This window comes from Salvelinus namaycush, chromosome 17 (genome assembly GCF_016432855.1).
Source record: "Salvelinus namaycush isolate Seneca chromosome 17, SaNama_1.0, whole genome shotgun sequence".
Taxonomy (NCBI): domain Eukaryota; kingdom Metazoa; phylum Chordata; class Actinopteri; order Salmoniformes; family Salmonidae; genus Salvelinus; species Salvelinus namaycush.
Genome location: NC_052323.1, coordinates 9057104 through 9072831, shown reverse-complemented (window position 1 = coordinate 9072831; position 15728 = coordinate 9057104). Strand labels below are relative to the sequence as shown.

Sequence of the window (15728 nt, the reverse complement as noted above, 5' to 3'; positions counted from 1 at the left end):
CTGTCTCTGTTCACAGGGCCAGCGGAAGTGCCACACGTCATTACCACAGACAAGGACTCAGAGGAACACAAAAGAGACCTGTCACTGTGTTATGACCCTGGGAGGAAGAGAAAAAAGGCCTTGCGACTAAGAGAGAAATCTGCCATGCTGCTTCCACCTTTCATCCAAGGTCTGTTCCTTTCTCTTTCATTCCCTATGGACCCAATGCCTCCCATCTTTTCCTCTCTCCCCTTTCTCTTTATGCGCCTGTCTCCAACGGTCTCTCGGCCTCTCTCTCTCTTCTTTTCTCTGTCTCTGTCTCAGTATCAGAAAACTCATTCCGACAGACGCCCCTGCATCAAGCAAATTTGAAAGGCAGGGGTCAAAGAATTGCATAAAATCCGGTCAATTCGGGCATGCAGTTAAATTAGAAAATCTCTAGTGTAAGTGGGGCATTTTGTCATTTTGTCAGGTCGAATACCATATCCAGTCCATTCCTGAGTTGACTTAAGTTGACCCCCGAACTGATACATACAGTTGAAATTGGAAGTTTACATAGACTTAGGTTGGAGTCATTAAAACTCGTTTTTCAACCACTCCACAAATTTCTTGTTAACAAACTCGAAAGTCAGAAAGTCGGTTAGGACATCTACTTCGTGCATGACACATGTAATTTTTCCAACAATTGTTTACAGACAGATTATTTCACTTATAATTCACTGTATCACAATTCCAGTGGGTCAGACGTTTACATACACTAAGTTGACTGTGCCTTTAAACAGCTTGGAAAATTCCAGAAAATGATGGCAATGCTTTAGAAGCTTCTGATAAGCTAATTGACATAATTTGAGTCAATTGGAGGTGTACCTGTGGATGTATTTCAAGGCCTACCTTCAAACTCTTTGTTTGACATCATGGGAAAATGAAAAGAAATCAGCCAAGACCTCAGAAAAAAAATGTTTAGACCTCCACAAGTCTGGTTCATCCTTGGGAGCAATTTCCAAACGCCTGAAGTTACCACGTTCATCTGTACAAACAATAGTACGCAAGTATAAACACCATGGGACCACGCAGACGTCATACCGCTCAGGAAGGAGACGCGTTCTGTCTCCTAGAGATGAACGTACTTTGGTGCCGAAAAGTGCAAATTAATCCCAGAACAGCAAAGGACCTTGTGAAGATGCTGGAGGAAACAGGTACAAAATGATCTATATCCATAGTAAAACGAGTCCTATATCGACATAACCTGAAAGGCCGCAAGCCACTGCGCCAAAACCGCCATAAGAAAGCCAGACTACGGTTTGCAACTGCACATGTGGACAAACACGTACTTTTTGGAGAAATTTCCTCTGGTCTGAGGAAACCAAAATCGAACTGTTTGGCCATAATGACCATCGTTATGTTTGGAGGAAAAAGGGGGAGGCTTGCAAGCCGAAGAACACCATCCCAACCGTGAAGCACGGGGGTGGCATCATCATGTTGTGTGGCTGCTTTGCTGCAGGAGGGACTGGTGCACTTCACAAAATAGATGGCATCATGAGGCAGGAAAATTATGTAGATATATTGAAGCAACATCTCAAGACATCAGTCAGGAAGTTAAAGCTTGGTCGCAAATGGGTCTTCCAAATGGACAATGACCCCAAGCATACTTACAAAGTTGTGGCAAAATGGCTTAAGGACAACAAAGTCAAGATATTAGAGTGGCCATCACAAAGCCCTGACCTCAATCCCATAGAAAATTTGTGGGCAGAACTGAAAAAGCATGTGCGAGCAAGGAGGCCTACAAACCTGACTCAGTTACACCAGCTCTGTCAGGAGGAATGGGCCAAAATTCACCCAACTTATTGTGGGAAGCTTGTGGAAGGCTACCCAAAATGTTTGACCCAAATTAAACAATTTAAAGGCAATGCTACCAAATACTAATTGAGTGTATGTAAACTTCTGACCCACTGGGAATGTGATGAAAGAAATAAAAGCTTAAATAAATCATTCTCTCAACTATTATTCTGACATTTCACATTCTTAAAAAAAAGTGGTGATCCTAACTGACCTAAGACAGGGAATTTTTACTTGGATTAAATGTCAGGAATTGTGAAAAACTGAGTTTAAATGTATTTGGCTAAGGTGTGTGTAAACTTCCGACTTCAACTGTAGCCTGTACCCTTGGGCCATATGACACTGCAGGTCGCAGTTGAATCGCATGTATGAGTTATGCACACTGTTTAGTTTTGTGATGTCATGGACATCATAAGAGAAGTTTGGAGCTAAATCCCACTTCAAGTATTGCATGTACTTCAGCAGACACAAAATGTCACCCTACATGCACTAAATGGCAAAATGGTTTTGGAAAGAATAGACACTGTGACCCATCCCAGGCTCTGTCCAATTAGGCTTGAGAGAAGGCCATGTTTGAACCATATCTGGAGTGGTCTTTTGTCTGGTCCTAAACCATTGACTTTCAGTGGGGGTTTATCGGGAAGTACGCCTCATATTTAGCTTCCCCCATCTGCTGTGGCGTGCACAATGAAGCGCTTGTCTGCCGCGGCCTGTGTCCTCTCTCTGTCCATTTCTTCTTCTTCCTGAAGCCACAGATGTTCCCAGTGCCATCCCATTGATGGCACTGGCACTGCCTCCGGACAGACTGGCTCTTCTGTTTGTCAGTGTGTACGTGCATGCCTGTGTGTGCATGCGGGTGTGCGTGCGCTAGTGAACTGTCTCCATGGGAACTCCACAGCCGGCTTTATCAGTGTAATTATTGTACAGACATGGGGACTATAGACAGTCAGTCATTCAAAGAGTCATTGTTCTCATTTCTGAGAAGAAATACCTACCTTCCTCTTTCTCCAGCAAGAGCGTCAATCTCATCGAAGAACACAATGGAGGGTGCAACAGCTCTGGCCTTCCTAAACAACTGGTATTGACATATGCCAATATATAGAGAGAGACACGCATTAATATATAGTCGACCCCGATTCTGCATATACATTGTACTGTAGAACATGTGTCAAACTCATTCCACGGAGGGCCGAGTGTCCGCGGGTTTTCGCTCCACCCTTGTTCTTGATTGATGAATTAAGGTCACTAATTAGTAGGAATCTCCCCTCACCTGGTTGTCTAGGTCTGAATTGAAAGGAAAAACACAAAACCTGCGGACACTCGGCCCTCTGTGGAATGAGTTTGACACCACTGCTGTAGGATATTAAATACATTTATTTTAAATGGAAGTAGTCCACATATTCAGTGTATTGGGTATACTGTATGACAGACAATGAAAGTTGGCCTGGTACTCACCTCTCTGACAGCTCTCTCAGACTCCCCTACATATTTACTCAGTAACTCTGGACCCTGAAAGAGACAGAGGGAAGTTGGTTCTCCTGTCCAGTGATTCATTATAGGACCAGGAGTGTTCCGTACGAGGGAACACTTTTTACCGTAATTATACAGTACAACTATTAATATCAATATAAACACTAATGATACACCTAATAACACTGTTTACCTAGCTACAAGCTAGCCTCACCACTAATTTCTGACAGGAACACACCAAAACAACAATGAACAAACCACTGAGAAGTTATTAACAGCCCGCCAAGAAATCTTTCAGACATGAAAGGGATAGTTATTTAAGGGATAGAGGGGAAGGGAGGAAAAAAAAAGAAAAACAATAATTGAGAAGGAAGGCAAAGAGGACCAAGGAGGTAGGGTAAGTAAAGCTGCTGTGGACACTCTGCACCCTCCATCCGAGGCAGATAAACATCCACTCAGGCCGTCAGGACGCACTTCCTTCCCCTGCAATCCACCCTTTTCAACACCTCTGAGTTGGCAGGGACACAACACTTAAACGGCAGCCCTTTTGTCTCCTCAGAACACGACAGCGTTGTGGAGACTGACTCATTTATCCCCAGTTCCTCTGTGGTGGTGTGGCCAGGCCGGGTCTGGGCTTGATAATGTATGAAGTGTATTTATTTGACCAGCTAAAACAGCACATTTTAAAGTGTCCTTTTATTGCCCACAGCACAAGGTGCACCTGTGTAATGATCATGCTGTTTAAGTTAAATAAAGGTTAAATAAAATAAATAAATACAATCAGCTTCTTGATATGCCACACCTGTCAAGTGGATTGGATAGATTATCTTGGCAAAGGAGAATTGCTCACTAACAGGGATGTCAACAAATTTGTGCACAATATTGGAGATAAATAAGATGTTTGTGCATATGGAAATTGTCAGGGATTTTTTTTATTTCAGCTCATGAAACCAACACTTTACATGTTGCGTTTATTTTTTGATTAGTGTAGGTACATTTCTATGTAGTTATGTATTAGATAAATGCTTCTATTGGCTCCCGAGTGGCGTAGCGGTCTAAGGCGCTGCATCTCAGTGCTAGAGGCGTCACTACAGACCCTGGTTCGATCCTGTATCACAACATAGGGCGGAGCACAATTGGCCCAGCGTCTTCCAGCTTTGGCCAGGGTAGGCCGTCATTGAAAATAAGATTTTGCTCTTAACTGACTTGCCTAGTTAAATAAAGGTTAAATAAAAAATTGGTGTGTGTGAGACAACATGATAATGTAGTGTTAGGGTTTTACTGTACATGACAGAAGTAGTACAAAGTATAGTAAAGCACGGATAATGTATCAGAGTCAAAGCTACCAACACACTAGGGGAAAATACATCATGATTTTGTAATTGTAAAAGTACTAGCCTGGACTTTATTCCCAAACAACATCTACGAGAAAAATTGCCTCTTTTGAGAGACTTTTACACAGTCTTTCTGTCTTTTCTTTCTAATATAACAGCCTATCCACCATCTTTTACCACTGGCCCCCTCTAAATCAGGCTGGCTGACAGCTTCTGTCACGGCCCCATTGCACCCGGCAACAGCTTCCAAAATAAGCGCCAATCAACGATTGCTGAGCTGATCAATCAATCTCCATCAAGAGGCCTGGAGAGAGCAGGGCGAGGGGTAGGAAGAAGGAAGGTGTAGGGGCGAGTGTTGAATTGGGGTGGAGGGAGAGGGGGGTAGAGGGGATGGGGTGATGAATGAAGAGGACAAAGACAGGGTTGGAGGGGTCAAGTGAGGAGGCCTGTAGGTCTGCCGCCAAGGAAGCCAGAGAGTCTGAGGTCCTTGAGATAATCAGGGACATATCCCTTTGTTTTTTAACTGGGTTAAAGCCAAGGGAATAGCTGCTGGTATATGTAAATAGGCATGGCTAAATATTTCTCACCAATTTTGTGATTACGATCTTGTCTCATTGCTGCAAATCCCCAACGGGTTAGGGAGAGGCAAAGATCGAGTCAAGCGTCCTCCGAAACATGACCCGCCAAGCCATGCTTCTTAACACCAACTCGCTTAACCTGGAAGCCAGCTGCACCAATGTGTCGGAGGAAACACCGTTGAACTGATGACCGAAGTCAGCCTGCAGGTGCCCGGCCCACCACAAGGAGTCAGTAGAGCACGATGAGCCAAGTAAAGCCCCCCCTGCCAAACCCTCCCCTAACCCAGAAGACGCTGGGCCAATTGTGCGCCGCCCTATGGGACTCCCGTTCACAGCCGGTTGTGACACAGCCTGGGATCCAACCCCACTGCAATGCAGTGCCTTAGACCGCTGCGACACTCGGGAGACCCGCAAAGTATTTTTGGGACAACAGAAAAATGTGGTGATAGTGTTACTAGCTATAGTTGTAGCATTATTTACTTAATGTTGTGGAAACGACAAAGGTCCATGCTAGGGTCAGCCATAACTAAAGGAACTGTGCTTAAAGGCGATGCAGCTGCAAAACTGATGCATTACAAAAGTATGCATCACAGGGTTGGATTTAGGGAAACTTGTAGGTGTAAAAAGGACACCTCCCTGCCCATACATTGACTATTTGGAGAGAATGCAGGCAACAATCAAATGTTAAATGATCATCACCTTGATGGCGAGAAAGTTGAGTCCGCTCTCATTGGCCAGAGCCTTGGCGATCATGGTCTTGGAGCAGCCTGGGGGTCCGTAGAGGAGCACCCCTTTAGGGGGCTGGATGCCCATGCGGGTGAAGGCCTCAGGGTGCCTGAGGGGCCACTCCACCGCCTGCTTCAGTTTCAGCTTCACCTGCTCCATGCCTCCCACGTCCGACCAACGAACCTGCAAGGGAAACAGTCAGCAAGGGAGAGTCAGCAAGGGAGAGAATCTGCAAGGGAGAGAATCTGCAAGGGAGAGAATCTGCAAGGGAGACAGTCTGCAAGGGAGACAGTCAAACCATTTGGACACAACTGGTAACAGAGAAGAATATGTGTTCCTAGATACAGAAGTTTTATAGACAATGGAAAGAGAGATGTCCCCAATGGGCTGTATAGGATGGCAGTTTCAATGGGGCTTGGTATCTAGCGGTGTTATGGTAGCTTCAAGAAAACCCAGGTTTGAGAGGATAAAATGTTTTCAAGTCAAAAGTAATATCCTTATTGTGGGGCAACAAAGTTGTGGGTTCTGTGTGTCCAGTGATTATTTCTCTCTACAGCTGTAATTAATCAATCAATCACTGAAATACTGTTTGTATTTTTGATCTGGGCAAATGATTTGTAATAATACAGTACAAGAAAAAGTTGAGATACACGACAGGAAAAGCATTGTGCCAGATCTGGGCGGAGAGTGACTCGGCAGACAACACAGAGAGTCGGACAGCAGCTGTCACTTTGACGGATAATGGGCAGAGGCGCGCGACTCCAGGAGATAAAACCGATAAGGAGAGCAGGGGTTGGACAGAGCAATAGCCCCCCTTTCCTCCACCTTTCACTACATCAGCATGACTTTTCCTCTCTCGCTCTCCTTCTCTTTCTCCTTCCATCTCCACCTCCCTCCTCCTTTCTCTGCCCGAAGTAACACATCCCAGGCCAGCGGCGCCGTCTCCCGGGAACAGAGCACCTAATGGAAACTTGGCGTCCGGCCACATACTGTAAATACCACACGTTGAACAATTTATAGATAGATAGATAGATAGAGAGAGGATGGTGGGTGAGGAAAGAGAGAGAGAGAGAAAGACGGTGAAAGGGAGATGGGAAGAGAGCATGAGACAAGAGAAAGCGAGAGAAAGAGAGAGGCACAGCTTCCCCTTGCCAGAATCTATGGGGTGTAAATCAATCAGGCAGTTTCAGGTGCCTCTACCCTACCAGGCTAGCAGCAGATGTGCACAGCAAAGTATTATATCCCTTTTCTCCCCCTGAACCTATTTTGTTGTGTTTCTGTTCAAGTTTTCTGCAGACAAAATGAACATGGTGCTGGCGTGAATGACAGTAAACAAAGGCATCATTAATTGCAAGGTGCTTTTGTCACGAACACGGCGGATGTGGAATTAGAGGGTGCAGTTTGAGTCACACCTTGCTGCGTTGATTTTACTCCCCATGCCTCTTTTTCTCTCTCCGGAACCCAGTTATTATCTTTTACTGTTGTTGTCTGAAGTTTACAAGGGACCTCTTAGGGCCCAGGCTTTGATGGGGTTGCCTGGGATGTGGGAGAGGAGGATGGGTGCGACAGTAGTTGTGGTGGGTACTTCTCCAGACAAGAACTTGGAGGAGAGGAAGTCGAAAAAGGGGAACGGAGCTCTCGGCTGCAGCAGCCAGATCCAAATATTAAAAGGTCCGGTCGGCCTGAGAGAGAGGTGTGCTCTGCTCTTGCTCTCGCCGGGCCTGGCTCCACTGAAGGTTTCTTATATAAATGGATTAGAAACAAATGTTTTGCACTCATATGGATATAATCAAGTCGGAGCTCTGTGGCCGACCCTTCAGCTGCAGTGCACTGAGGGAAGGAAAAAAACTCAAGCCCATCTTTTGTTTCCAGGAACTGGCCGCAAGAACTGAATGTCTCGGGGTGAGCTCAGTGCAGAGGAGCATTAGGAGGAAGGAGAACGGACTTTTTTCTATTTTTTTCTCTCTCTCTCTCTCGCAGGAACCGATGTCGACCCGATCTGCTTCCAATTAGTGCTGGAGATGATGTTAGCCTCTTCCTGTCCGTTATGTCTTGCACATGCAAACTCCAAAACATCCTGCAGTCTCACCACTGTCCCCCCCACCTCCCCCTCCACTGAGTGTGTGATTCATCTCCGTTTCAGGGAGGGCAGCAGTATGGCTGGGGGTCATTTCCATCCGACGCTTCCTCGGTTTGAACCCTCGGTGAAAACCGCACGTCAACAAAAGTAACTGGGGATCTGAAAGTATCTTCTCCAAAATACTTAATGCCTCACTTGATTACTCACCGTACTGTTGACATAATACATTGACTGGTAGTCCAATGAGTAATTAAGCGATTTGCGCTCCTGAGAAGATTTGTTGACGTTTCAGAACATGAGACTAGAAGACACTTTCCGTTGTGCCGGTGACATCAGCAGAACTGTTGTTCCATCTTTGGTGGTACCCGATAGATCGAATTACAGTTTATATGCCGACCTTATATGCCGACAATTTTCATGCCGACCTTCAAAAAGAGTCCAAGGGGCTATAATCCAGACATACCTTGGGGACATCGATGGCGACCTCCCTCATGGCACTTGGTTTGACCTCTGACATGGCCCACTGAAGGTCCTGGAGAGTGACCGTCACTGTCCCCATCAATTGGAGGTCTGATGGCTGGGAGCTACTGCCGAGAGCACGCCTTAACGCATGCAGCCCTGTAAAAAAGACCAGATTGATAAACATATTTGTTAAACGTACAGGTTTTCAAAATGTCTAGGTTTAGTTGGCAATTTCCTGTTGGGTGATATTTTGGCAAATAGTGCATGGTGGGTAATAAGAGGTAGAACATTCTGAAAAATAACATTGTCACGTTAGAGAAATGCAAAATTCACACAGGATGGACATTTAGCAAGTCTAAGATGAGTTGATGACGTGTACAGTTACTAGGAGGAAAGATGCCCCAAGCTGCAAAACAAGTCATGTTTTCTGAAAATCAATACATTGTCGTTCAGCAACACGCCATTGTCAAAATGTCAACAATAGGCTAAGCCTCACTTTCCTCCTTTTTCAAAACGACAGGCCATACAGTGATGGACAGTTTCCCATAAGTCCTTGGCAGCCGCTCCACGACTCCAAACACACACTTACTTTCACCTCACCTCTCAGGCTCCTACATGTCGTGATGACGAATCCCTAACGAATGCCTAATCTCCAAATGAACACTAGTTCCCTTCACTCTTTCAATTCAACAGGGAACATTGGACACGCATAGCCAAGAAGAAAAGCTGCAGAGGAACTGTGATTGACGCGTTATGTTTGAGATTAACTCTCTCGTGACTAGAGGCGATTCTGTTACCTGCCGAGTATAAAAAGGACAACGGTACAAATAACGTAATCTGTGCATTAAAATTGGGGTTGGATTTTGAGTTCGTGTTGGGCCTTGCAGAGCAGGGCCACAAAAGAGTGAGCCACGGAGAGAAATAGGCCCGTGTACAATCAGCATTCCAAGGGGCCGGGGTGATGATAGCTCATGAATAGGCCACATCGGCGCTGGTGAAGGGACAGGGAGCACGCTAGAAGGCGTAACAACAGGAGGAAGGGAGCGAGAATAGGGATTACGGCCTACATCAGTATCACCGACAGGGAAGGATTAGAACAAGGATAAAGCCTTGTTTTCCAAGAGTGTCTCTTGGAATACTGTGGCATTAGAATTCTGAACTGGCTTTTCTTGAACATGGTTTCGGGAAAATAAAACAAAAGTCCTCACAGTGCGTGTCTAATACAAAGGAGAAATTGGGCTTCGTGTGGGCTGTGGCATATTTGTCATGTGTAATTTGTCTTAAACAGTCTATGTCAAATACATCATACAAAAGGAAATAGATAAATCTCTGAGACTAGATAAACATGTCACGTGTCCAGTCAATACAAGATAAGTCAAATTATGTGTAAGGATCAAGGGCAAAGAAAATTCTGAATAAGGCTGGTTGAACTCTGTGCAATAGATAGTAGATACAAAAATGAACGGGAAAATCCTGAATGAAAAGCTGGTGCTAGGAGTAAATCAGCCTCATTTTTAAAGAACCCTACCGCATGACATTGCAGAAAAACCTGCACTCGACTAGAGTAGCCACCGCTCATATCCAGTTGTATAGATTCAAGCCATGCATGTAGGATAACAGGCATTTGATGAACAAATGATACAGTGGCTGAGCGCATGATTACTGGAGGCTTCCACCTCTCCTCCGAGCTGGGGCCAGGGACTGGGGGGGTTGGGGCTGTGGGCCAGGGCAGACAAGAGGGGATTTACGATCAGACAAGACTCCATCCTGTTTATATTTTCCAGGATTCGAGAAGACTGAAAAAAGGGACAGAGGAAAAAAGAAAAGCACAATGTGGAGAGAGAGAGCGTCCGTGAGCGGATCAGGCCAAGGTCAGTGTGTTCCAGGTCCTGGGCTCTGCTCTCGCTGTGTCCCGTCTCCCCTCCCCAGAGTCCCCCCACATCACATCAATCCCGCCTGACCTGGCCCTGCCCGATGACATGGCCATCTCTTCTCCATTCAAAGCTCCAGGGCTCTTCGACTAGCAGTACAAAAACATCTGCCTCAGCCTGGAGCCTGAGACCATGCACAGGGTAGGAAGGAGGGGAGGGGGCAAGCATATTTTTCTGGGGAGAGGGGGGAAACGGGGGCTACCACATGTGCTACCAGGGGGACTCTTTACTCCTCCTCCTCTTCTCCACTGCTCAGCCTCATCGCATTAAGAGGGATAGAGGGATGTTCAAAGGGTAATGGAGGTTAGGGCTTGGTTCATCAGGCATTGTCTACTTCAGTGATGGGGGAGAAGAAAATCTATATAGTTAAATATCTGGATATTATTTTTGATTATATATCGTATAGTTTTGACAAAATCGCAATATTATTTTTGCGCTAGGTGGCTGTACCTGTACAAAAACTCCAGTATATTTCCTTCATAGCTTGTCCTGAATCTTCTTTTTAAATAGGGAAACAATTTGTTTCCTGCACTTTTCGTTCCCTGACTGAACAAAACTCGTTTTCTCATGGCTCTCTCTTGTCCCTCTGCAGCAGACATATGGTGGGCAATATGAGCAATTATTTAGGACCATGGAATCCCAACAAAATCACAGTATCGAATCGCATACATACAGAATCGTGAGAATCGCGATACATATAGTGTCGGCAACTAAGTATTGTGATAATATCGTACCGTGAGGTCCCTGGTGAATTCCCAGCCCTAGTCTATTTACCTTTGAAAAAGAAGCCCACTTGACAGTCGGGTGACCATGAAAGCATCTTACCTGTTCCAGTGCATCGTAAAAAACGATGTTTGTCTGTGGTGCGTTAACCCGCAATTCTAGACAGTATAAGAAAGAAAAAAGTCTGCACTCATAACGCTGAAGAGCTCAAAAAGCCCAGAAATGCTGTCTTCCTGGATCGACAAACGTTTCGTCCAGCTAAGGATCTTTCTCTAACCAATCGCTGGATACAACATACTACAGTTGCTGAGGAATAACCTACAGAACAAAATTGACCTAATGAAAGTCAGACCAACTCACTACCCATTGTCAGTATGAGCAACTGATGGGTGTCTACACAACCTAAACAAATGCTTAGTTAGCAAGTACATTCATGAAGCAGATTAATGTAGTATCCAGCCTGGAATCTGGATAGCCCAAAGGCAAAAGGAAATGTAATTCAACAATGCGACTCCAGCATTTCCGCTTCAGGGATTATATCCCCTGGCTAGGCTTGGCTCGATCCGAGCACACATTTGGTTTAGTTATGAAAACATCCGATGCACTGTTAGAAGAGGAAAAAGAAGCGACACAACAAGGTTTAATCTGAACCTTATGTGGATTCTCTTTTTTTCCACTTGTTCTTTCCCGAATGCTTCAAATTTACCAGCAATCTGCGGGAAATTGAGAATGGGGTGCCCCTGGCTTGGGGAGGAAGAGACAAGGTGAAAGCAGGGGACTGTGGGCTGGTAAAAAGAAGAAGGGATGTTCACAATTATCTGGCACCAAAACAGGCCCTCCCCGACTCGAGGCCCTTTTTCCAGGGCCACCTCCACCAGCCCGGATCTGTAAGAGAATGTGAGCCAAGTCCACAGATCAACATATCTAAGACACCGGTGCGTTCTACTATAACTACCTTCAAAAACGACTAGCTTGGATGAATTTGGGCAGTTTTCAACTTTGCTACAAAGACAGGCAGAGGACACTGAGGTAACTCTAGTAGAGGTAAAGTAAAAGTTCCCCCTGCCGAATTCATGGGCTTCTTATACAGCTCTATTGTCTTGATACGACAACAACAGTAGGTAATTTATGGAACTCCATCTGTGATCCATCTGCACTCCTACAACATGTTCCAAAACTTATTTAAACAAGAAAAACCCTTCCGTAACACCTTCACCCCCCCGACCCGGGGCACTTGTCAGCAGAGCTGTGTGGGTCTCGAGCGACGTTGTCCTCAAATGAATTGTGAAATACTTTTGGCTCTACACCATAAAAAAAACAGGAACATTTTCATTACTCTGAGGGGCTTCCGGAACGCTCTTTGCACCTGTATTTACAATACCCAACATCTGTTCCAGCACTGAAAGGCTGCAATAATATGTGCTCTTAAACACACACACTGGGAAAGGGAGGGAAGGAACGAGCGAGCGAGCGCGCAAGCTGCCATTAATAAAGGTAAGGACCGAGGATAAATAGTACAAGGCGAACATTTCCGGATTTTATAAACAGAGCCGGCAAATAAACGTCACATACTGATCTGGCAATATTTATGTAGCCTGTCCTAAAATTCCAAAAGTGCCTTTAAAAGGACTGTGGAGTCAGGAAAAGTGCTTTATATGGAAGGCTTCCTCTGTAAACACACATCATGCATTTACCACTGTTGATCTCATTCATGTCTTTGCAGCAAGATTTATGTCAAACAATACTCGCCTCATTTTTCCCTGCCATTTTTTCCACTCATACTTACGCAATAAAATAAATCGGCATTCCAAAAACTAAATCAAACTTTAAGGTTTGGGTTCCCGAGTGGTGTAGTGGTCTAAGGCACTGCATCTCAGTGCTAGAGACGTCACTACAGACACCCTGGTTCGATTCCAGGCTGTATCACAACCGTCTGTGATTGGGAGTCCCATAGGGTGACGCAAAATTTGCCCAGCGTCGTCTGGGTTTGGCCAGTGTAGGCCGTCACTGTAAATAAGAATTTGTTCTTAACTGACTTGCCTAATAATATAAAGGTTAAATAAAAAATGTTAAAATAAATAAAATGGTCAGGTACTACTTGTGTTATACTTGTGTTTCTAGCTCCAACAGTGCAGTAATACCAAGCAATACAAATAAAATACACTAATTTACAAAATAAAGAAATTAAGAAATATCACAACGAGCAAAGTCAGAAACCAGAGTATATAAATAAATACATACATACACATACAGTGCCTTCGGGAAAGTATTCAGACTCTTTGACTTTTTCCATATTTTGTTATGTTACAGCTTTATTCTAAAATTGATTCAAATGTTGTCTCCTCATCAATCGACACAAATTCCCACACAATGACAAAGCAAAAACAGGTTTTAGAACTGTTTTGATGATTTAGATATTTTTTTAGCTGAAATATCACATTTACATAAGTATTCAGACCCTTTACTCAGTACTTGTTGAAGCACCTTTGGCAGCGATAACAGCATCGAGTCTTCTTAGGTATGACACTATAAGCTTGGCAAACCTGTATATAGGGAGTTTCTCCCAATCTTCTCTGCAGATCCTCTCAAGCTCTGTCAGGTTGGATGGGGAGAGTTGCTGCACAGCTCTCCAGAGTTGCTGCACAGCTCTTCAGGTCTCTCCAGAGATGTTCGATCAGAGTCCGGGCTCTGGCTGGGCCACTCAAGGACATTCAGAGACTTGTCCGAAGCCACTCCTGCCCTGTCAGTGTGCTTAGGGTCATTGTCCTGTTGGAAAGTGAACCTTCGCCCCAGTCTGAGGTCCTGAGCACTCTGGAGCAGGTTTTCATCAAGGATCTCTCTGTACTTTGCTCCGTTCATCTTTGCCTCGATCCTGACTAGTCTCCCAGTCCCTGCCACTGAAAAACATCCGCACAGCATGATGCTGCCACCACCATGCTTCACGGTAGGGATGGTGCCAGGTTTCCAGCCCTATTTGGTAAAAGACCCTATTATGGCAAGAACAGCTCAAAAAAGCAAAGAGAAACAACAGTCCATCACTACTTTAAAGACATGAAGGTCAGTGAATCCAGAACATTTCAAGAACTTTGAAAGTTTCTTCAAGTGCAGTCGCAAAACTGATCAAGCTCTATGATGAAACTGGCTCTCATGAGGACCGACACAGGAAAGGAAGCCCCAGAGTTACCTCTGCTGCAGAGGATAAGTTCATTAGAGTAAACTGCACCTCCGAATGCAGCCCAAATAAATGCTTCACAGAACAAGTAACAGACATATCTCAACATCAACTGTTCAGAGGAGACTGCGTGAATCAGGCCTTCCATGGTCAAATTGCTGCAAAGAAACCACTACTAAAGGACACCCATAAGAAGAAGATATTTGCTTGGGCCAAGAAACGCGAGCAATGAACATTAGACTGGTGGAAATCTGTCCTTTGGTATGATGAGTCCAAATTTGAGATTTTTGGTTCCAACCACCGTGTCTTTGTGAGACACAGAGTAGGTGAACGGATGATCTCCACATGTGTGGTTCCCACCGTGAAGCATGGAAGAGGAGGTGTGATGGTGCTTTGCTGGTGACACTGTCTGTGATTTATTTAGAATTCAAGGCACACTTAACCAGCATGGCTACCACAGCATTCTGCAGCGATACGCAATCCCATCTGGTTTGCGCTTAGTGGGATTATCATTTGTTTTTCAACAGGACAATGACCCTAAACACACCTCCAGGCTGTGTAAGGGCATTTGAACAAGAAGGAGAGTGATGAAGTGCTGCATCAGATGACCTGGCCTCCACAATCACCCGACCTCAACCCAATTGAGATGGTTTGGGATGAGTTGGACCGCAGAATGAAGGAAAAGGAGCCAACAAGTGCTCAGCATGTGGGAACTCCTTCAAGACTGTTGGAAAAGTATTCCTCATGAAGCTGGTTGAGAGAATGCCAAGAGTGTGCAAAGCTGTCATCAAGGCAAAGGGTGGCTACTATGAGGAATCTAAAATAAAATATATTTGTTTAACACATTTTTGGTTACTACATGATTCTATATTTGTTATATCATTGTTTTGATGTCTTCACTAATAGTCTACAATGTAGAAAATTGTAAAAAGAAAAGAAAAATACTTGAATGAGTAGGTGTGTCCAAACTTTTGACTGGTACTGTATGTATGTATGAACAGTTGAAGTTGGAAGTTTACATACACCTTAGCCAAATACATTTGAACTCAGTTTTTCACAATTCCTGACATTTAATCGTAGTAAAAATTCAGTTTTAGGTCAGTTGGGATCATTACTTTATTTTAAGAATGTGAAATGTCAGAATAATAGTAGAGGGAATTATTTATTTCAGCTTTTATTTCTTTCATCACATTCCCAGTGGGTCAGAAGTTTACATACACTCAATTAGTATTTGGTAGCATTGCCTTTAAATTGTTTAACTTGGGTCAAACGTTTTGGGTAGACTTCCACAAGCTTCCCACAATAAGTTGGCCCATTCCTCCTGACAGAGCTGGTGTAACTGAGTCAGGTTTGTAGGCCTCCTTGCTCGCACACACACTTTCAGTTCTGCCCACACATTTTCTATAGGATTGAGGTCAGGGCTTCGTGAAGCACACT

General features: G+C 44.6%; 1 protein-coding gene across 1 annotated transcript in view; it reads right to left on the bottom strand.

Annotated features, from left to right (window-relative positions):
- spata5 (spermatogenesis associated 5) overlaps positions 1–15728 on the bottom strand; it is a 127544-nt gene that overhangs the window by 98926 nt on the left and 12890 nt on the right. The window contains exons 11-14 of the mRNA XM_039012098.1: positions 8467–8621; positions 5897–6106; positions 3271–3324; positions 2811–2890 (exon numbers count right to left, since the gene is read on the bottom strand). Of these exons, the coding sequence (XP_038868026.1) occupies positions 2811–2890; positions 3271–3324; positions 5897–6106; positions 8467–8621 (499 nt within the window). The remainder of the gene's footprint in view (positions 1–2810; positions 2891–3270; positions 3325–5896; positions 6107–8466; positions 8622–15728) is intronic.